The following is a 24420-nucleotide window of genomic DNA, read 5'->3' on the forward strand; positions in this document are numbered from 1 at the left end:
TAAAAATTTCATTGCATTCGGTTCATTGAATCCGGAGATATAACAGCTCAAAGTTGGCTATCGGATAATTATACCTTTTTTTAAAACCTATATAACTTCGTGTAGAATGGCTCGATCTTTTCCAAATTTTGACCACTGATACACAACTAGTTGATGAACTTACAGTAAAAATTTGAGAATATATAATGCCCTTTTCGAAAAGTTACAGCGAGTTGAACATTTTTTGAAAAGTGAACATTTAAATATCCCAGTTATTTTGAGTATCCCCTGTAGAAATGACGGATTTCTGCACTGTATTACTGTATTTCGAACACAACTGTAACATAGCTTCGATCAGATGCGATTTCTACTGACGGCAGCAGTTTTTCTGACTGCGCGCGATCTGACTGTGATTTTGTTACAGTATTTCAAGGACTACTAAACATATTTCTCTACTATGGCGGATTTATAGGTACCAATATGACAAACATTTTGGGACGAACAAATATAGATAATAAAATAAATACAGAATACAAACCATTTCACATACTGGCAAACACTGACGAACATATGTTGGTGCTAAATTTACACTGTCGCAATTATGCGGACAATCATCAGGAAACTGATACCAATTATCTACAGTCTAACTACCCTAATCTGATTTGCGCGTAAACAATGTGAATCAGATCTAAATCACATGAATATGAAGTGAATTAGACCTGAATCACATGAATATGATAACAATCAGGCCTGATCCACTTGAATATAAAGTGAATCAGACTAGAATCACATGATCTTATACCGACTTTTCGAACCCTCTAAGCAGAATATCCTCTTCGAATGAGTGTAATCAGTTTCGTACCTTTTAATTCTGCCCTATGTTGCTTATCCTTTGACAGATATGCATATTTCGACTACCACTGATAACTGGAAATTAACACTGAGGAAGATTACAAGTGGTAGTCGAAATACACGTATCTGTCAAAGGATAAGCAAGATAGGGCGGAATTAAAAGGTACGAAACTGATTACACTCAATCGAAGTAGAATCACATGGTTATGAAGTGAACAAGACCTGAATCACTTGAATGTGAAATGAATCAGCTCAGAACCACTTGAATATGAAGTAAAGCAGGCTTTAATCACTTGAATATGATGTGAATCGAACCTTGGGTCTCCATTTAGCCAGGTGGCTAAGGCTATGGACCGCCAATCCGGTAACGGCTGGTTCGATTCCCGTTCCGGTCGTGAAAATTGTCTCGACTCCCTGGGCATAGTGTCCTTGCCTCACAATGTACAAATTCATGCAATGGCAGGCAAAGAATGCCCTTCAATTAATAATTGTGGAAGTTTGGAAAAAAAAAATTCTGGAAGTGCTCAAAGAACACTAAGTTGAAGCGAGGCAGGCCAAGTTCCAGTGGGAACATGAAGCCATACAGAAAAAGAATTAAGTGATTTGGACCTGATTCACTTGAATATAATGTGAAATAGACCTGAATCACCTGAACATGAGGTGAATAGGACCTGAATCACTTGAATATGATGTGAATCAGCCCTTAAACAGACCTTAATCACTCGAATATGAAGTACACAAATCAGACTTGAATCACTTGCACATGATGCAAATCAGATATGAATCACTTAGATATGATATGAACAAGAACTGAATCACTTGAACATGAAGTGATTCAGACCTGAACCACTTTAATATAAAAAGAACCAGACCTGAATCCCTTGAATATAATGTGAATTAGACCTACATAACTTGAATATGAAGTAAATCATATCTGAATCACTTGAATAAGTTGAGAATCAGACCTGAATCACTTGAAAATGAAGTGAATCAGACTTGAATCACATGAATATAAAGTGAATATGAAGTGATTTGGACCAGAATTATTTGTTTATGATGTGAATCAGACCTGAATCACTTGAATATGAAGTAAATCAGATCTCAATCACTTGAATTTGATGTGAACAAGACCTGAATTACTTGAATATGAACTGAATTAGTCCTGAACCACTCGAATATAAAAAAGAACCAGTCCTGAAGCATTAGATGTGTGTCACTTGAATATGAAATAAAACAATTTTCTTTTTTTTCTTTCTTCCCCTTCTGGGGAAATTAGGCTACTGCGTCCAATAAATTGAACTTATGTGGTATAAGCCTGAGTTACTTGAATATGAAATAAATCAGACCATATTCACTTGAACATGAAGTGAATCAGACCTGAATCACTTGAGTATGATGTGAACAACACCAGAATCATTTGAATATGAAGTAAATCTGCTCAGAACCACTTGAATATGAAGTGAACCAGCTCTGAATTACTCGAATATGATGTGAATCAGTCCTGAATCACTTGAATATAAAGTGAATCAGGCCTGAATCACTTGAATATGAAGTGAATCAGACCTGAAGCACATTCATATGGAGTGAATCAGACCTCAATCACTTGAAAAAGATTTGAACAAGACTTGATCACTTGAATATAAAGTGAATCAGACCTGAATTACTCGTATATGAAGTGAATCTGACCTTAATCACTTGAATATGATGTGAATCAAATCTGAATCCCTTGAATATAAAGAAAATCAGACCATTATTCCTTGTACCGTGAGGTCACCATTCACCGCTCATTTAACGACATATTTGTAAAGATTTTAGTCTAAAAAATCAAAATTGACGAATATGGCTCATTTTTTAGTCAACAGCAATTGATTGATTGATTTGTCTTTATTAGAGAGACTTTCAGCCCTTGGCTGGTTCGTCTCTTAGTCAACAGCAAGGTATTTCTATTGTTTTTGTAGGAAAAATATAAAACTACAGTAACATTTATTCTAAATCGTCAAAACAATAAAAAAGTATTACAGCTATATGACCCCTATTACCGCCCATCAAAAATGGAAGGATCCATTCACCGCTCATGATGTACCCATTTGCCGCTCATGTAATTAATTATTTATTTTTGCATGAAACAATAAAAAAAGTGATTTAATAAAAACAGGTAAGTTTTATTTTCTCATCGGTAAAGAATATCAAACGCAAATTTGCACATTTTACTTTTCCTTTGACGATTTTGATGCACATTTTTTTGGACTTCAGTTTACGATTCGATTTTTTCACTTCCTTTTCAGTTTCTCGCTCCTGCTTTTTCTCTCTGTCTTTGCGTTTCTGAACCTTCCCCAACTCAATTGCTCGCTTCTCCTGCTCCTTCTCATTCAGATAGTCAATGAAGACCTGGCTTGTCGCAACGGCTGGAAGATGAATGCTCTGTTTGGGGCGTGATGATTTCTGCATTTGCTTTTCCGGATATGGAAATGCATTTCGAAATGCTACTTCTTCCGAGGGACTAGGCATCGGCTCCATTTGAACAGAATTTGGTCCATCCGTTTCGTGAGCTTCCATTACCTCTTGAGAAATAGCTGAAGATAAATTCGGAACACCGAACCTCGGCATGGAGTTGGCATGGTTGGAAATAAAAAAGCATTAAACCGTGTTAAGTACGTTCACTATGTTAAATATTCACCTTCTGGAAATCCCGGGAATCATTCTCATCGTCGCTTCCGTTATGGTTTTCATATTCGCGTTTCCAATTCTTCCAAAATTGAAACAAATTAGTTTCTTCAGTCGCTCCACGCCAACATTCAGACCCTTCTTGTTTTCGAAATTCTTTCAACTGGTCTGCTGATAGACGTGCTTCAAACGCGTGGAAGAAGGTTCTATCTTCCTGAACGGGATCCGTAATGGCTGTAGTATTTTCGTTTCGTAATACTTTATTGGTCGGCATCGCAGCAAAGTTTACTGCCTCTGGGTTCCACGGTATAAACCGCTTTTTCGGAATCCGCTTACGATCACTTGCTCCTTATTATTGAATTCCTCGATAGCTGTTTTGAGCAAAGGACAGATTTCTGTTCTTGCAATGGTACGCATTCCATGATAAGCACGGAAAGTCGACAACGCGTCATACCAATACTATTTCATCGGCCGGAAAAAACTTACGTCCAACGGTTGGGTAAGGTGAGTTGAATTGGGGAAAAGGCAAATGAGAATGATCCCATGATCCTTGCAGAAATTCGTGCTCATAAGGGTTGCATGGCTTTTATGACCATCTACAAACAAAAGCACCGGTAGAGGGATACTTACTAGCCATGGTTGGAAAACGTTTTTTAGGAAGTCATAAAACGCATTTCCGGTCATCCATCCACTCTCGGTCCTTCCGATTCCCCAATCGGGAGGGGCGGTCAGGGCTATTCCACCAGGAATACGTTGTTTATACGGAAACAACACAAGTGGTGGAAGCAGTACACCACTGGCACTTGCAGTAAAGAGAGCAGCATAGCTTTCTTTGTCATTGTTCCCGAATACTGAGTAAACATGCTTGGATTGCTTCATCGCCAAGCACTTCCGCTTCTTGACAACTAGGTCAAAGGATGTTTCGTCGAGGTTGAAGACTCTGTCTGGCCAATCTAGGAGGTGTATGAGGTTGTCTTGCTCTAAGTAGACATGTACTTCACTAAACCATCCTTTAATCTGCTCCATCGTGATTGTTGCTCTATATCGCGCAAGGACACTAGGAGTTCGGACAGATATTTCCGGGTGTCTCTTCAAAAACAGCATTACCCATTTTTTTCCGGGAATGCCATTTCTGAACGGAGTGTGCTTCCTGGTCTGCCTTACAAATTGTTCTACACTTATGCGGAGCTGTTTTATTGAAACAGGAAATCCCGCTCGGGCAATGGAAGTTACCCAACTCACTATTTTTGTTTCTTCCTGCTTTATCAGAACCGGATCTTTCCCGGGTTTTGCGCCAAGTGGGTATTTCTCCCTCACCTTATCGCGATGAGTTTCAGCCGGTATTCCATGTTGCCTTGCCGCCTGACGGATGGAAACACCCTGCCTGGTCATCCGTAATGCCTTCTCGATATCATTTTCGGAGTATGTTTTCCGTTTTCGATTCGAATTCATCCTGAAATCGAGGAGTGAAAAACAGTTCCAGTGAGCGGTGAAAGGATACGTTAGCTAGAAAGGCGGCACCATTTGCCGCTCAGTAAATTCGTCTTTTTTTAGCTTTAAAGTATTGAATTTTCATAGGATAAACATTTCAGCGCAATAGTACGTATCTGAACGTGCTGGCGATTACAAAAAATCTTAATAAAATCGACGCAATTTCGTTGAATTTCACAGGGGGCCGTTTTCGGTCGGCCATACTGTCAACAACAAACAAGTGTCAATTATGGTGGCGCACTGTGAAAATGCATCACGCTAATTGTTCAGTGGTTGTCAACAGCGTGATGCATTTTAATCCAAATTCGTTCAACGGTTCTATAAAACGGTGCTCTAGAAATTTTGAGCAATGTACTCCAAATACCTTGTCCTTAAGATACATCCAGAGTAAAATGTGGTAAAATGAAAGATTTTTGATGTGACATCATGTTGAACTCACTTTTGTTACAATAGTTAGCACATATTTAATATAATAATTATGATCAATAAAACCCAGATTAATCCACCTAGTGGTGATAGTGCCTTTCTCGTCGAACATGTACTCATGATCTTTCCTTGGTTGGGATACGACTGGGATGATTTTGCTTCAGAATGTTGGCTTCAGCCTTTTGGGGCAATCGAAAACACTAGTTTATGATTTTTTCCGACGTTTCGATCTGTATGGCGCCTTTTCAAGGGTTCATTCGGTCAAGGTTTCCTAGTCAAGATGGCCTAGCCTAACTTAAAAATGTCATACGGAAGTTTTGGTATTTATTGGGTCCGTTCGGTTTGAAACCGTCGTGATGTGGACAATCTCCTACCTTTCGGGCGATTTAGAATTCGGTCCTGTTTTTTGAATCTTCTACTATTGTTTGTTAAGCTAGTTTCTGTGCTAGGGCCATCATTCCGAAGCATGATCTTTCTGTCGACGTAATGAGAACTGTTCCTGAATCCTGAGAATACCTTATTTAGAAAAGCATTAATTTCAATAAAATTGGGAAATTTATTATTTGAACATATTCCGACGTTACGTTAAACGTATAGACTGGGCTGAAAAATATCAGAATTTTCAGTTGACTGCTTGAGCACCTTCACTATCACTGAAGACATCAAGATGATAATTACAAGCTAGGATATAACGTCCAACCTTTCGTGGCCGCGGGCCACAAGTGATACTCCATACCAGTCGACGGGCCAGACATTAAATTTCGACATCAAATTTCGAAAGCACGAATGCAACAGTGAAATTTTGTACATCCGATTAGTCGATTACCCGTTCTCACGGCAAATCACAACACTGACATCATTTGGGTCATAAAATGTGAGCAAGAATTCTTGATTGTTTTGCAAAAATCACCCTGAATACTTTTTTTCTGAATTTTGCCGAGCTGCAGGTTGCAGCAAACAATAAGCTGAAATTCAGCAAACTTTCCTGATTCGTTCAGTAAACTCTGCTGTTCAGCAGCAACGTTTTTCTGAAATTCAGTAAATTTTGCTGAAATTCTGCTTCAAATTTGGCTGTACATTTCAAGTTTAAAATTTTTAAATTTATGTATTTAAATTTTTTAATCTTTGAAATTTTTTAACAAAACACTACCTATTTCGAGTTTATTTTTAATATTAAATTTTATTTAAATATGAAATATCTTCAAATATTTCAATCCTTGGGCCAAGTTTCATTCATCGATTCCGCTGGCCGTAGTTGGACAGCCCTGCTTTACGGTCTTCGACATAGTTTTTTCTTCACACTTTAGGCTATATTTTATCATCATAGATTACACAATTCATGTAAAATTTGACAAAAAATGCAAGCAAGTGAAATTGCCCATACTAAGTCCCATAAAAAAATTCCCAGTAGTTTTAGACGGAAAAGTGGATTGAAAAAACTTTCTCCGGGGTTAATGCGATAATTTTCTCATATAAGGTTGACCTATCCTACTGTATATTTTTACACCTCAGTGATTTGATGAGATTGCTTTAGTACAGACAAACAGACATATCATTCGTAACATATATATTATATTCATCGTTACGAAAAAAATAATCGCCAAATGCTAATCAGGTTGCGTTTCACTGTGGCTTGATGTTGGTAGTGAGTAGACGTCAAACAAGCAACAACGATTAATACATATTTGTTTCAACCGTTGAAAACAAGGACGATGGAGAGTGAGTAGAGTAAGACGTCTGTATGTATGTGGCCTTAGTACAGTCAAGATTTTGTTTTCTTACACATATTTATCGCTTGCATTGGCTTTGTTCATTTTTGAAGTTCCTGCGAAGCACCCAATGCTGGTTTTGCATCACTATCGGTAGCCTCTATTGTGGTCTGCGCCTATTTTCTTGCTAATCGTTCCTCACGGTTTAAAAAAAGACCGCGGTTCGATGTGTCGCATGCATAGGTTTGGTTCTTTTTGGCATTTGGCCACTTCCGGCTGGACACCCTAGATCGGTCCTGGAGCACTATCGGTAGCCTTTATAAAGATCTTCGTTGTAGTCTGAGCCTATTTTCTGATTAATCGTTCATCACGTTATTTAAAAAGCCGCTGTTTAATGTGCCGCAGGCATGGGTTTTGATATCTACTACATTTGACCACTTCCAGCGGGACACCGGAACCGGTTCCGGAACTCTATCGGTTGATCCAAATATGATCTGAAACTATTCTCTTTTATTAACCGTTTATCAGGTTGCCTGAAGAGCTTGCGATTTGATGCGTCGCATGTAAGGGGTTTGTTAATTTTTATACTTGGCTACTTCCGTCGTGACATCTGGAACCGGTTCAGTAACACTACCGGTTCCGATATGGTCTAAGAATGTTTCCCTGCCCACTGTTCATCAGGCTATCGAAAAAGCCGCTGTTTGTTGTATCGCATGCATGGGTTAGGTTCACTTTCATATTTAGCCACTTCCGGCGAAACATCCAGAACCGGTTCCGGAATACTACCGGTTCAGATATGGTCTGAGAATGTTTTCCTGCCTACTGTTTATCAGGTTATCGAAAAATCCGCTGTTTGATGTGTCGCATGTATGGCTTTGGTTCACATTCATATTTGGCCAAATCCGGCGGATCACCCGGAACCGGTTCCGGAACACTACCGGTTCAGATATGATCTGAGAATGTTTTCCTGCCTACTGTTTATGAGGCTATCGAAAAAGCCGCTGTTTGATGTGTCGCATGCACGGATATGGTTCACTTTCATATTTAGTCACTTCCGGCGGAACACCCAGAACCGGTTCCGGAATACTACCGGTTCAGATATGGTCTGAGAATGTTTTCCTGCCTACTGTTTATCAGGTTATCGAAAAATCCGATGTTTGATATGTCGCATGAAGGGTTTGGTTCACTTTCATATTTGGCCACTTCCGGCGGGTCACCCGGAACCGGTTCCGGAACACTACCGGTTCAGAAATGGCCCGAGACTATTTTCCTGTTTACCGTTCATCATGTTTTCGAAAGTGCTGTGGTTTGATGTGTCGCATGAATGGGTTTGTAGCGTTTTCATATCTGGCCCTTTCCTGGGGTACCGATCCGGAACACCTAAATGGCCATAACTCCGGAACGGCTGGACCGATCCGAACCATTTTCAATAGGAAACAATGGGACCAGAATCCGCGTCGAATGAACCGTTGGTCATTAAAATCGGATGAGGTTTACTGCCAAAAAGTGATGTGAGTTTTTTTTGTACACACACATACACACACACATACATACATACACACACACAGACATCACCTCAATTCGTCGAGCTGAGTTGATTGGTATATGTGACTCGACCCTCCGAGCCTTCTATCAAAAAGTCATTTTTGGAGTGAACATATAGCCTTTCCAGTACACTTAGTGTACGAGAAAGGCAAAAATGAGCGGTGAATAGAGCATGAGCGGTGAATGGCGACCTCACGGTATATGAAGTGAATCGCTGAATGCTCACTACCGTAACCTACCTGCGGAATTGCGAACTGCACAGCTTTTCTTTATAAAGCCAACGACTTTCTGAACCACTTGCCAAAGACTTGGAATTTTCTATCTTATTTGATCGTGAGATGGAGCTAGTTTGAAAATTAATATTAAATATACATGCACATTAGTGTCACCTAGCGTCAAAATTGCGAACCAAACTGCTTGTCTTTAAGATGGCAACGACATTCCGAACAACTTTACTGAAGACTATAGTTCTGAGATTAGATTATCAGGATTTCAAGATACAGCACCATTAGTTTACTTGTTCTCAGGTGATGCTGAACTTTTATGCTATATTCAATTGTTTGTTGTTATACTTTTTCAAGTGTGCCCGTACTTATGACAGGTGGTGTATTTAGTGAACTTTGAGGACATTTATAGAGTTCTATTTATAAAAAGAGGCTAGTGTAGCTGCAGGTAATCCAAAACAATAACGTATGGGTGATTTGTTTTTTCTAGTTAAAATTTTGTCATGCATTTATGCGCCACCTTATGAGTATGTTCATCAAATTTTTGCTGAAACAGTCTAATCCTGACAGCACCCTGCCTCATTCCAACTTTCCCCCCTGAATAGAGTGGCTTCTTGAAAGCTTCACCATGGCAGCATCTTCCATCATCTAGGTAGCAGCCATGAGCAACAGTTTAAGGAAGCCACTTGTCCTAGAGACAATAGAGTAGTAGCAGAGCAGTAGGTATACCGAGCGGAGCTCTCAGTCTCGGAACGCGTTTCATTCAAGCCAACTGGACCGTGAATTCGTTTGTTGGTGGGCGGTTGCGTGGGGGCGAGGATGCTGATTCTAAGTGGATATGCTTAAGCAGACGGCAATTTCCGGGAACGACTAGTGACATGGCATGACGAATGGCACGGGGAGACGGAACGTTTTCTACGACCATCCCTTTACTTAGGACGGTTTGTTGTCGGTTTATTACGGAAGCGTAAATAGTACGGATGCTTTCAGTGCTAGTGCACCATGTTGAGCGGAACGTGACAAGGTTTATGAGTATGCTCCGGACCGGGTTTTCTCTGGGATCGTTGTTTCAGCAGTGCAAGGATAACGGAAATCTGGCAAAACGATTAACAAACTTTGCTCGCAATTTCTCTGGATTGGTTGTTTACACTTCCAGTTGGCGAGTGATGGTTACACTGAGTTGGCAAATTGTTCATTGTTGAGGAAATTTTGTAGAGCAACTCTGATAATTATCCAGTTTCCGTTTTACTTATGGTGAAAGGATGTATCGTTTGCTTCATAATTTAGTGTGGGTGTTTACCGACTTTTGGCATGTACATACCAGTTTTCGTCATGTTGGCTTATTTTTATCTTTGATGCGTGATTTTTTTTTTTTTTTTTTTTTTTTTTTTTTTTTTTTTTTTTTTTTTTCGTGATTAAGTTTCAGTTTCTACGCAACAATATTGTGCATCGTGTTTCGTTTAAAAAAATAGATAAAGACACATAGTGTTAGGGTGGAACACCACAACACTGTTTTCAATGTTGTTGGTGGAACAACACACACATGCTCCATTACATTTAATCCAACCGATTCGATCTGCCCAATATGACAACGGCCATGACCGTCCGTCTTTCACGGAACCAATAAATCTATTCCTGCGGTGACATATGCCTATCCTAACCATCGCATCGTGCCGGGTGGTCGCCCAAAATGAATGGCATATGAAACACCATGTCAAACCTCTATATAACAGCGATGACCAGAAGACGATAACGAGAATGAATTTTGTGAAGATGTAGGCATGTGATTTTCTTTCGTCGTCGTCTCCTGAATAGTATGTTTCATATGGTGTTGCTATCATAACACCTCTTTTTTTTGGGGGGAATAATTTTTGCTTTGATTCGCCAATATATATGAAATAAACTAGGTGCCATCATCATGGATTGGCTTCCACTTTCTCTTATGCTTGTCATTTAGAAGGAGCACTTGCTCATCATATAGACCATACTGTCTAAAATACACGACCATCAATAAGACAATGTGTATAATTTCATGGTTCATCGATTAGAAATGGTATACGCGTTCAGTTATGTGACTAAAACGTGAATGCACACGAAAAAATAAAAATTAACATCGCACTCTAATCAGTTCTCAACTTTCAACGATGACATCTTGTTTACTGAAATAAAACAGTGGATATTTTTTTGTTTTTTTTTTTCGCCAGATATCTATCTAAGAATCTCTGCATCTTATACTCATATCCCTGTCTATATCTATCACCAAAATATGTTACGACAGCGACACGAAAAGTAATCTTTCTCTATAGTTAATTAGCTCCATAATTTCCACATGACTCGCACACGACTTTACGAATTAATTCCTCCTCCTGTGTTATTGCTGTAAGGGAAGAAGAATTCTGATCATTGTATGTAAAGAGGAGAGGAAACAGTTAATTAACATGACGAAAAAAGACACAATCGCTCGATGGGTGTAATAAAATAAGAGATATTATGTCGAAGCCGATGAAGGAGTAATAATGCATTAGTCATTTTGTTTTCTACACCTTCTATTCTATTCTATTTTATTCTGGCGCTTGCACAGCCAGTGTTGAAAAACATGCTGAAAATATCAGAATTTCTTCTGTTGTCTTGTCAGTATTAATATTTGCAGCTTATCAGTGACGTCAGTGCACAACGTCTTGCCACACCCCCAGAGATTATTTCCGAGATTTCTTAAAGAAGTCTATCTGAAATTCTGCCAGAAGTGCCTCCTAAAATTCAATTCACTGCGGGTTTCCTCCATTTTTCTTTCTGTGATTTGTCAAGGTTTACTTTTTCTCGAGGAGTTTCTTCTGCGATCCTTCCAGGAATTTCATTAGAGATTTCTTCTGAAATCCATCCAGAACAGTGAAGAGAATTGTCAGACAAAAGTGGCACAAAACAAGCAACAAAGAGGCGCGACGATTACTCTTTATCCCTACTGGTAACAGATAATGACATGATCTCGAATTTTTTTGTTGCAGACAAAACGGAAGCTGAATTTGTTGCGTACTTTTCAACTCGTGAATAATCAATGATTACTAACACAAAGTCAAAACTGTTTGATGATAGATCTTCAGCTGAGTTGCAGTGTTTACCTACTCGAAGTTACCGTTCGAAAATCGCAATGCAAGGCTTAAAAATCCCCAAACTCGTGGTGTACGATGTATATCCTATTATTTACAAGTTGGGACAAACTTATGTCGCATTGGTTGGATTGTCGCAACAAATTTCCGGATTCCTCAAAAAACCTCTACCGGGATTCCTTCAGGAATTTCTTCGAGTATTCCTTCTAAGATTTGTTTCTGGGACTTCAAGAGATTTATTCTGGGATTGCTCCAGAAGTTTTGAGATTCCTTACAGAAATCCTATTCGAGATTCCTCCAAGAACTTCATGCAGGAATCCTCCAGGAACTTATTACGGGATGTTTTCGATAGTTCTTTCGGGGATGCCTCCTAGAACTCCTTATGAGATTCTTTTATAAACAGCATCCACATCATTTCCCATGATGGAGCTCCCGAAGGAATCCCGAAAGGAGTTTCCGAAAGAATTTTGTAAGTAGTTTCTGAAGGAATCCCGGAACCAATTCCTGAAGCAATCCCAACGAGAACTACTGGAGGAATTCCAAAAGAAATCCCGGGTAAAATTGCTGGAATTCCCAGGAATACCTTCTGGAAATTCTTGGGGGAATCCCAGAAGAAGTTCCCGGGGGAATTACCGTAGGAATCCCACAAGGAATGCTGGAAGCAATCCCGAAAGAAAGCTCCTGAAAGAATCCCGTACAGAAGGAGCTCCAGGCAAATCTCCGAAGAAATTCTTGTAGCATTCCTGGAAGGATCTCATAAAGAATACCTGGAAAAATCCCAAAATGAATTCCGGGAGGAATCTCGCATAGAATATCTGGAAGAATTTTGGAAGGAGTTTCTGAAGGAATCTCGGAACGAATTCCTGAAGCAATCCCAACGAAAACTGCTGGAGGTATTCCAAAAGAAATCCCGGGTAAAATTGCTGGAATTCCCAGGAATACCTTCTGGAAGTAAAAAAAAACAAAAATCCGAAGACATTGAAAAAAAAACTTTAGGAGAATCTCCCAGTCCCAGAAGGAGCTCTTGTAGGGGTACCACCGTGCCGCCATCAAATCATAAATCAGCACACTTTCCCTATGCTCGCGAATAAAGCTAAACCACATATGAAAATCCAAAAACTGGCATATTTTCACTCAAAAAATGAATTTTCGATAGACGGCTCGGAGGGTCGAGTCATATATACCAATCAATTCAGTTCGACGAATTGAGATGATGTCTGTATGTGTGCATGTGTGTGTTTTTTTTTTTACTTGGTGGTAAAGCCTTTACGCCTTCCCGACACGCGTTCGATAAGCATGACCAGTGCTACCGATTTCGTCCATCGCGTGCCAGTTCGTGATGGACTCAGAACAGAGAAGAGAACTCTGAACCCTACGCCTCTAACCTCCACCAAGGTCTACAGTGCCTGCTTCCCCCGGATTCCACTAGAAGCGACTACTTCGGGGGGATGTGTGCATGTGTGTTTGTGTATGTGTGTGTATGTATGTGTGCATGTGTGTATGTATGTCTGTGTACAAAAAAGATCGCTCATTTTTAAGGCACTTCTCATTACTCAATTTATCGGATTATTGCTCGAATTGAACCTGAATTTTACCCCATCGTTTGCTATCAAAAATGGTCCGGATCGGTCAAGACGTTTCGGAGTTATCGGAGCTATGGCCATTTCAGTGATCCGGAGCAAGCCCCATCATGCGACACATCAAACTGTGGCGATTTTTGTAACCTTTATTCAAGCTGGTCGCCCAATATTCAAGATGACGGCTGTTTCATAGAGTTTTAGGCTCTAAAATCATACAATATGGGGTATATTTGGTATGGGGAAGAAGCCTGGACTCCAAAAATGACGACCAGAATATTCAAGATAGCGGACTAAAATCCAAGATGGCGGCTCATAACTCAAGATGGCGGCTATTTAACTGAGTTTTAGGCTCTAAAACCATGCAATATGGATATATTTGGTCTGAGGAATATGCCCGGAGTCCAAAAATGGCGACAAGAATATTCAAGGTAGCGGCAGCTGCAAATTCAAGATGGCGGCTGTTCAATAAAGTTTGAGGCTCTGAAACCATTCAATATGAGTATATTTGGTGTGGAGAAGACGACTGAAGTTAAAAAAAATGGTGACCTGAATATCAAAGATGGCGTCTCAAAATTCAAGATGACGGCTATGTAAAAAAATCATGCAATATGGGTATATTTGATATGTAGTCCGGAGTCCAAAAATGGCGACCAGAATATCCAAGCTAGTAGCCTAAAATCCAAGATGGCAGCTCCAAATTCAAGATAGCGGTAGTATTATGGAGATTTAGGTTCTAAAACTATTCACCATAGGTTTATCTGGCATGGGAAGACGTCTGGAGTCTAAAAATGACGACCAGAATTTCCAAGATGGTGGACTTAAATAAAAAAAATTGTGGCTCAAGATTGCGATTTCTTTTTTAAAGTTTAAGGCTCAAACATCAAAAGCCAGAAAAACGATATGATTTTGGTGGCATGAAATGTATTTTTGTTAAACGTATGAAGGTGCGATATTAATCAACATGTCACTTGAGTTTTGTTGAAATGGGTTTTCGAAGGCACTACAAAGGCGCCGTCACCGCCGGGCACTGCACGAAATTCTTTCCTTCTTTTTTTATTCTTACAGAAATTTTGTAAACAACAAAACAGTGCAGTGCCCTATTGGTCCCAAGCGCCATTTAAGGGCCTGTAAAGGCTTGGTTATTTAACATGATCATGCTGAGTATGGCAGGTTCGAGTCCTAGAACTTTTTGTAAAGGAAATTTTCTTGATTTCCTTGGGCCTGCCACACGATATACATATGCAAAGGTTCCGGGTCATTTGGCCGAACGCCATTTGGCCGAATGCCGTTGGGCCGAACGCCATTTGACCGAAAAGGTCATTTGGCCGAATGCCATTTGGCCGAAAACCGGTTGGCCGAAACATGAATGATAAGCTTAAGTGACCATGCCACTGTTCCCCGCATTAATATAACTCGAAAGAACAGCCTATGATTCAAAGAAGGAAAAAAATATTGGTAAAATATTGTCAGTTTCAACGTCAACTAATCCCAAAATGTCAAAACTAGAAAGAATAGTCTATGATTAAAAGAAGGAAAAAATGGTGAAGATCATAATGGTAGTTATACTGTCAAAAACTTCCTCTGAATTCTTTTGATCATAATTCGGCCAAACGGCATTCGGCAAAAGGCATTCGGCCAAACGACTCATTCGGCCAGATGGCATTCGGCCAAACGGCGTTCGGCCAAATGGCCGGACACCATATGCAAAATCGTCATTGGTAGAGGAAGCTCTCAGTTAATAACTGTGCTGAGAATCAGGCACTTTCACAATGGGTACGTTACGCCAAGAAGAAGAAAAAGAAATAATCGTTGTGCGAATGAAGCTGATCTGACTATACTGGAGTAGCATCTACGAGCGTTCCATCAAGCTCAGGTAATAGATAACTCCACATCTAAAATCCGAACGAACTCACCAAATTAATCATTTCGAGTTCACCATTTGTCTATCACAAAAACGCATCACTTTATTCTCTGATCAGCCAAATTATTTTTTTTTACCAGCTACTGAGAAAATATTGCAGTGAATGATAAGTTCTAAGACCGAAATAACACATTTGTTATTATCCCGCCCCTTGTTACATTTCTAAGCGTGAAATGATAAATTGAAGGTCCCTTTGTGAAACTTTGTTTCTATAGATTCAATGAAATATCTTCGTAAAATCCTGCACAAGCGAATGCCCCCTGCCAACCAGGTACATTTCAAGGCTCTCCGCAGGATCCTTATCATAGTTATCGTTAACTCACCTCACCTGAAATCCTCATCACACATGTGTCAAGATCAGAAAATTTGATTTTTCTGCCTGACTTGGCCCGTAAGGTTCGTGGAAGCTAGCAGAACATAGAGGAAGGTGGTCAACGGTGAAACAGTTATTTTAAAGGTTCAGCACTTTTTTCTAATTCAACAATGAACGACAATTCTTGAACCAAAAAATCAAACATTTCATGCAATGGTTTTAATGATATTTTTTTTTGTTTTGGTTAATGTTGTTTTAGTGATGACTACTTCCTCCCTTCTCCCGCTATCTCAAACACCCAGGTTACAATTTGATTGGCCTCGCTGCGTTCTATCTGTTTTCCATCACACAGGAAACCTATCCTTAAATTTCTGCACACAGTCTATGCGGATTAGCGGAACATGTGTTCGCACGCTGTGCGAGGATCCATGTGGAAGCATGTTTAACGACTCCAGCCGAGTAATCCCCATGCTCCCCATGGAAAACCGAATTTATTATTCATACATTAGCACAGCGAGGTCTACGTCTGGGAGTGGAAGACTGGCAGGCAGGCGGATGGATGAATTCTCGCTGACTGGCTTCCCACCGGGAGGGCCGGGCGTCATAAAAGCAGACTTTGAGTTCTAGAACAAATTTTCCTAAATCCCTGAGAGCAACGGGCGCCTCCTCGTTGCGATGGTGCCCGGTCGTCGTCATCAACACTACTGCTGTTCTGCGGAGTCACTAGCTGGAAATAAAATTGTTTGAAATTTATCGAGACACGAGAAGGCGGCGGCGTCTGGCGTCGAGAGCTGACAAAGTAGGTAAATGAGGAGATAATTTTATGCATGACTTGGTTTGAACACGTGGCATTTATGACATCAATGATTGCTTATTACAGTACATAAATGACGTAAATATGACTTTCTTGATTTGACTATGAGTTGGCTAATATAAAGGCAATGACTTTAGGTATTAGTAAGAAATGATGAAAAAGATAACTAAAATGGTTGTTGGAGTATGCAACATGGAAAATTCAGTAGTATAGCAGCGTATCTTTACTACTTACTGAGTATTTCAAGTAAAGACAGTAGCCCAGAAATCCCAAGGCCCATCTAGATAAATATTAATCAGCAGCTCTACCAGCATTACAAGTTGATTTCCAATTTTTGAGTTGGTGGATAGCAACCACTACCGTCAGCGTTGAGGTTGGCTCTTTCCCGTACACTGCCACACCTTTTTTTTTTCGTGGCCTCTACGCATAGTTCAGGTGTTCATCAAATTACTGCTTCCAACTTTCAATTACCTCAGATCCAGTGGTGTCATCATGGTTATTCCAAGTTACTCACTGAGTAACCAGCTCTGGAAGTCAAATTATTAATAAAATCTTCCACCCTCGCAAATATATATAAAACAACCCATTTTTTGTGTGTCCATACACTGCCGCCACTCGCATAACAGTCCCATCTTTGCTGGGTTTCCTATTCATATGGGACTGTTTTGCAAGTGGGGGCAGTACATGTTTCTCAGGAAAATTAGAAATTGTTTCGACCCTTGATGTTTTTTGGATGTTTTTCGCGCCCTTCAGGCCCGTGCACAGAAAAGGTGGTTTTTCGTATTTGCTGTAGAAGGCGGAGGAGTGCCTGCTTTATGGAACTTGGATAATACGAAGGGTTTAACCCACAAAAACACTCCTTAGGGTACCAGCTGGGCGCTCTCACATAGAAAACTTTTGTATTTTCGGAAGTTTTCAGGTTTTCAAACCCGTTGATCTCACAGTAGGCCTCAAATCTTTTGTGACATTGGATAAGTTTCTTCCGCTGTGGATCCATAATTGAAAAGATTAATCACGTTTTTCATACTAGGGGATTTTTATTCTGCCCTCAAGAATGTAATATGTTCAGTTATATAATTTTCCTCATCGTTCTGTACTCTCACAAACATGAAGTATGTGTTGCACATGATTCAGGTGAATATTACAGTTTTTGTGGCTCCGAACATAATGGAAATTTTTCCTTAGTAATAAAAGAAACCGTCTACGCTTTTTTGGTCTCATATGTATATGTAGAAAAAGTAAGCTGCGCCCGCACACGTGCAAAAAAAACTCTGTGACATAGGACTTCTTCCATGGATTCCTTTAGAAATCCCCACAAAAAAAAACAAAAAATATTACATAGCGTCTTTCAGAAATTCCACCAGCGATTCTTCCGAAAATATTTCAGGGAATTATTTATTAAGATATTCTACCATCGGAGATTTACATGTAGAATCCTTCAGGAATTCTTCCATTGATTTCTTTAGGAAATTCATAGATTTAAAAAAAATCTTCTAATTTTTCTAGAGAATACCCCAATTTTTTTTTAGAAAGCCCTCCCTGCGTTCTTTTTAATATTGTTTCATACAACTCTACAGAAAATCCTTCAGGAATGCTTTTCGGAAAGTCTTCCACAGATTTCTTTTGAAAGTTCTTTAGAACATCTTCGCTACCATGTATAATTTGCTCAAGAGTTTCCACCAGAATTTACGTTAGAGGATCCTCCAGAAATTTCTCCAAAAATGCATTTAAGTATAGCTTTCATAAGTTTTCTTAAAAAAATCTTCTTAATAATTCTTTCTGAAAATCATCCATGGATTCCTTTAGAAATACATTCAGCATTTTTTCAAGAAAATCAAAGGTTCCTCCAGAAATTTCTCCAAGAATTTCTTAAGAAAATCTTTTACAGACTCCTTCAGATATTCTTACAAAGATAACTTCAGGTATTCTTCCAAGGATTCGTATAAAAATTCCCTTTGAAAGATTCCTTCAAAAATTGCTTATGAGATTCGTCCATAAATTTGTCCAAGGAAAACTTCTATGGATTTCTTATAAATCCCCCGGCTATTTTTTGAGAAATATTTTCAGAAATTCTTTAAGAAATTTCTCCAGTGCTTCCTTCAACAGTTCTTTAAGGTGGATTAACATGGGTTCCTTCTAAAATACCACTAAGAAGAAATTCCTTCAGAGTTTTCGGCAGTGATTATAAATTATTTCAATTTTTTGTAGTAAATTTTACATTTTTTTTTTATTCCGTGTTGGGTATTAGCATCACTGCGACCATTGTTTTAATCTATTGTGACATATTCCCCATTTTTGTTTAGCTTTGTCTTTTACATTAGTTTCTTCAGAAAAATTTCCAGATGATCCTTCAGAAATTTCACGAGATTTGTTCAGGAATTGTTCCGGAGATTCCATTGAAATTTCTCACAAGAATGTGCCCAGAAACTTCTGCAGAGATTCCTGCAGAAATTTCTTCAGATATTTTGGTGTTATTTTCTTCAGTGATTCAGGCAGGAATTCCTCTAGACGATTCCTGCAGAAATTTAAATAGAGATTCCTCCAAGATTTCCTCCAAATATTTCTCTCCTCAGAAATATATCCGGTATTTCCTCTATGAAAAACTACAATAGTTTCTCCACGGATTTTTTAAGAAAGAAATGCTTTGAGAAAATGATTTCTCTAGGAGTTTTCCTATAAATTCCTCATTTTCTAGGAATTCAGCGAAGGGTTAACCGAGAAGTTTCTCCTTGAAGTATTTTAGACATTCCTCCTTGGATTCCTTCAAAAGTTTCCCGGGGATTTTTTTGGATATTACTCCAGAGATACAAAAATCCTTTCCAAGATTTCTACAGGGATTTTAATGAAGATTTCTTCACTAACAAAAATACATGCATCCAAATGTGGAGTTTCGATGAAGTGTACTCATCCGTTCATAGAAAGATAGGTTCAAGATGACACTTCAGGAGAGAGTCCTGAAGTAGTGCAAAAGACAATTTCTGTGGGAATTTCTAAAATAATAGCTGGAGGAATAGCATAGCATAGCCGACCGTATACATCCTGGGGTGGCTGTCGATAGAGACGTTTAATGCGCCAGAAAATTTGCCTGGGACTTGACAAACCTCTTATTTAACAAACTCTCGACACCTGGCCAGGTCCTTACGATCAGCGGGGATGGGGAGGAAATGTTGATAAGATATCTACTCAGAATATGTCCAAGAACTTGGCCCACTCCATAGATATCTGGAGTTGGAAATTGGATAGGGCTTAATGGGGTGCTTTCCTTGGCGAAAAAGCGTATAAGAAATTGTCATGGTTTAATCATTTACCTGGTTACCATTGAAAAAGTAAACATAAGCATTAAGCAAGTCGCACAAATTTCGTAGGTAGTACAGCCTCAGACCACAGTTACGAGGATTGCCTCCTTCCCGTCGGATACCATAACCCAAAAATTGGAGACTTATCTCTGACTTGTCGACAAGACTGACGCAATCCTCCAACAGTCGAGAGTTGTCCTGGCCTCGTCCTTGCGACTGTTGAGGAATATGAAAGGATGGTTAGTTAGACACCTAAGCGCCAATTTCTTCACCTCGGCTTAACCGGTAAGCCAGGCTTACCCATACAGTTAAACCTGGATTAACTCTTAAGCCAGGGTGGAGAAATAGCCCCTAAGAAAGATGTAGAAAGTTCTACGACCTCTCAGGCCTAGGTGTCAAGGGGATATGGGTGTTGTTCTAGGTGCTGTTAGTGAAAGGGTACTCCAAGAGATGCGGTAGGGCAACGTTTAGGCACACCATTATTGGGCTGCTTCGAATTAGTTATCTGCCAAATACGTCCTGGTATCCTCGTCATCTTAATGGCATTTCTTTGAATTACTTGATTTTTCGGTTGAGAATCTGAAATATTAGATAATATAAACATTGATGTCGAATAAGCTACATATTAGTTTTTACAATATTATTTGAATCATACAATAAATTTACCTGAATCCTGCTGAAATAAAACGTTGATTAGCAGCAAAGTTGAAACAAAAAATATTACATATAAGAATCAAAAAAGTGCATCAAACTTTGATCTTGGAGTATTTGTAAACTACTGCCTGATTACTTTAGGCAGGGAAATTTCAAGATCAAAATTTGATTTGGTAGATCTTACGTCGTAACGCACCATTCTAAGGTGATCTACCTACGTTACTGGAATTATAAAATAATAGCTGGAGGAATACCTTAAAAAAATCGTGGAAATCTTGAGAATCTTGAATTGGTACACTTTTTTCTGTTTCGAAAATTCGCATATCTTTTCATCTATATCAAGCATCAGTCGCGTCAGCATAAATATAATTACTATAGCTGCAGTGGTCGTTTCGACACACGAATCCCATTAACGTCGTCATCACAAAAAGCCACGCCATCAACATAAAAGGATAAAAGTCACAATGGTTTCGATCACCAACAAGAAGAGGCCCAATTTGATTCTACGCTGCTGCTCCTACATGTATGAGTAATGTATGTGCTTTCGTTCATCTATCATCTAGTACGTCACCTGCTATTCGTCGTTGTCGTCGTCGTCGTCATCGTCCTTGTCATCTCCATCGCGCTCAGAGTTGTGGCATGGCCGAAGAGCCAGCGGTAAACTGAACGCGACCTTGCCACTTGAGCGGAAAAAAATGCCATTAAATTCTCGGACGACTCCATTCGTGATTCATGAGCGGGGATTATGTCAACGGGAAGGATACGAACATACATGCATGGTATACCTACGTTGTGACAGAGGCAGCCCCGGACAAAGTCAAACCTCAAAGGTCTTTTTTTCCGGCTCAAGGAAGATCTATGCAAGTCTTGAAATTTTTGGACAGCGTGATGCGCACGTAGGGGGTTGGAAATAAATTGCCTCTGAATATTTGAAACCAGCGATGATATATGCTTGTTGTTTTGACGGAGAAAGTTAGTGGGGGTTAAGGCAGCTACTAAAATTGAGTATAGGTTATTTGTTTTTATTTTTCATAGACAGTAAGGCCGATGCAAATATTTAATTTGCTTTATGTCACCGCGTTCTACGGGGTTTCAAGGGCGTTTCACTAGTATTTCAGGGACATTTAAAGGGTCTGTAAGGGCGATTCAGGGAGGGCTCACAGGAGCCTTTAAAGGCTTTTACAAGGGGTTACAGGGGATATTCAAGTCATTTTAGAGGCGTTTCAGAGAGTTTTCAGGTTCCAGGAACGTTTTAAGGGTGTTCCTAGAGGTTTTAGACAACTTGATAAGATTTCAGGGGCATTTAAAGTGGTGTTCAGGTGCGTTACAGGGCGTTATTGAAGCCTTTTAGGCGTTCCAAGGGGTTTGAGAGGCATATCAAATTTATTATGATGATTTCAAGGGCATTTCAACAGGATTGCGAAGGTTTCAGGGGCGTTTCGAGGAATGGCCGTTTATGGATGTATCAGGGGCGTTCCTCCTAAACTCCCATGGAGCCCAAGAAACGCAGTTGATACCGTCCCAAACTTATAAAACGCCTCCGTAATACATCTAAAGCCCGCCGAAAATGCTCTGAAGTTTCCTGAAATGCCACCGAAATTTCCCTAAAACTTCCTCGGATCACATGTGCCGCAACTGCCAACTACCGGAACTCTTGAAAACGCCTCCGAAATGCCTCTGAAACCCGCCAACTGGAACCCGCTGACTGAAAGCCTTCGAAATTTCCATAAAACCCTGTCGGAGCCCATGGAACGCACATGAGATTGTCCAAAAATGCATCTGAAACCCGCCGACAATGCTCTGAAACTTCCTGAAATGCCTCCGAAATTCCCCTAAAAACCCCACGGACTTCCTGAAATGCCTCCGAAATTCCCCTAAAACCCCCACGGACTCTAAGTAATACAAATCATATCCTCTGAAACTAACGAAAACACCTCCAAAAAACTTCGAAAATGTTCCGAAACTTTCTGCAATACTGCATGATGAACACACATCCAGTTCTCGAGTTACCCATATGGCTAAGTTTTTGGAACCACTGGAACTCTAGGTTTGCATTGCGAACTGTCATTTCATTCTGATATAGATCGATGAGATTAGAATTGAACCTTATGACAACTGTACACAATGTACACAACTAAAATGCCGAGTCATTAATTGGCTCGGTAGCTCAGTTGGTAAAGCACTTGTCTAGCGAATAAGGGTCGTGAGTTCAAATCTCACCTGAGCTGTGGACTTTTTCCCAATTTAATCAATAATTTACCCATCTGTACACATGTACGTTGAGTTATTTAAAAATCATAAGTGAGTAACTGTTACACATGCGTTGTGCGTAGCAGCTTAAGCATGTTGATTGCTCTGTCATTCATGCACACAGCAGACACATGGGAAATCCCCATGCTCCGGTGGGAATCGAACCCACGATTCCCAATTCGCTAGACGGGTGTTTCTTTCCTCCAAGCTACGGAGCCACTTGACTGTCTCCGTCCCATGAAGGTACAGAACTGAACTCGATTCCACTAATGCACATAGTTTGTTCCAGTTTTTGAAAGAAGTTCCCCGCTAGCGAATTGGGAGTCGTGGGTTCGATTCCCACCGGAACACGTGGATTTCTTCTCATAATTCAAATCTCAATTTGTTCATCAAACACGTATTTCCGTTTTGTGAATGAATGACAGAGATATCATCATCTTTGTAAATCACATGTAATAACACAGAAATTACTGCAATAATAACTTCAAAGGCTCTTCACCTTCGATTTCGTTAACATTCATAGGCGCAGCCAGAGGGGGCAACGACCCCCCCCCCCCCTGGCCACCACAATTTTTTTATTCGAGCCTATTCAAATGTTTTAAATAACGAAGAGTTCCAGAAAAAATATCTCAAAAAATAAACTATTCTAGTAATTAAGGTTTTTATCCACACTTTCTAAACCTTTTTTACTCGAAAACCATAAGAAATTTCGCCAAGTATTTCTTCAAGAGAACCACTTCAATCTTATCATAGAATTTTAACAAATAACAAGCTTGGTTGAATGGCAAAATTTTGTGATGCATTTATGGAATACAGAAAAAACAGAAGATGCCGGAACCAGTTCTGGTAGGAAAAAGAAGGACATTGTAGAACCCTTGGTAGAACCATATCCCTTTCGGGACGGAGCACAAAAAACTGAAATTTCCATACAAATTGCTCAAATTTGGCTCTCCAGAACTCTAAGACTTTTTGATATATCAACATTTTTTCTTTGGAATTTGCAAGAACTACCTTTAACATTCAATTCCTAGCTTTGTCCACCTAGATAAATCGAAAATTAAAAATTTGCGACAGATAAAACTTTTTCATGTTTTACCATTTTTGCTCACTTTTTGTTTAACTTGTTGTGGTAAATCTCACACACAAAATAAACAAAAGTTTGTTCGCACACATGCAAGTATATGCAATGGCTCAATATATAAAACAATTTACATCAGGTAAACCAAAGACTAAATAGTTGAAAAAATTACGCAAAACTGTTATTGCTCAACAGCACAATTGTGCTGGTTCGTCACGAAAGGGCTATGCTATATGCTCTATATGCAGTTATGTGCTACTGGTACACGAACTTCACTAGTATTCACTTCAAACAAACATCATGCTAAGAACAAAAAACCTGCGATTTCTTTACGAATTCTTTCAAGAACACCTTAAAAATTTCTTTAGGAATTAATTCAAGAAATGCTACAGGGATTGTTTCAGAAATTCCTCAAAGGACTTCTTCAGAAGTTTCTTTTTTGTGAATTCTTCCATGAGTATCTTGCAGGGTTCCGATAGTGATTGTTTTGGGGTTTGTTCCAAGAAATGCTTCAAAAGTT

General features: G+C 39.5%; 2 protein-coding genes across 6 annotated transcripts in view; one reads left to right on the forward strand and one right to left on the reverse strand.

The window, feature by feature from the left end:
- The window catches only part of LOC109399319 (uncharacterized), a 288186-nt gene that overhangs the window by 158072 nt on the left and 105694 nt on the right, over positions 1-24420 (forward strand). The gene's annotated exons all lie outside the window — the stretch shown is intronic.
- On the reverse strand, positions 2770-9224 carry LOC115255999 (uncharacterized). Its single transcript, XM_062856197.1, has one exon. The coding sequence runs from the start codon at positions 4945-4947 to the stop codon at positions 3955-3957; it is 993 nt and encodes a 330-aa protein (XP_062712181.1). The 5' UTR covers positions 4948-9224; the 3' UTR covers positions 2770-3954.

Source organism: Aedes albopictus, chromosome 3, assembly GCF_035046485.1.
Source record: "Aedes albopictus strain Foshan chromosome 3, AalbF5, whole genome shotgun sequence".
Classification (NCBI taxonomy): Eukaryota; Metazoa; Arthropoda; class Insecta; order Diptera; family Culicidae; genus Aedes; species Aedes albopictus.

What these genes read in the sequence shown, in the direction of transcription:
- LOC115255999 (XM_062856197.1), bottom strand. Translation starts at nt 4,947, where the DNA reads ATGAATTCGAATCGAAAACGGAAAACATACTCCGAAAATGATATCGAG.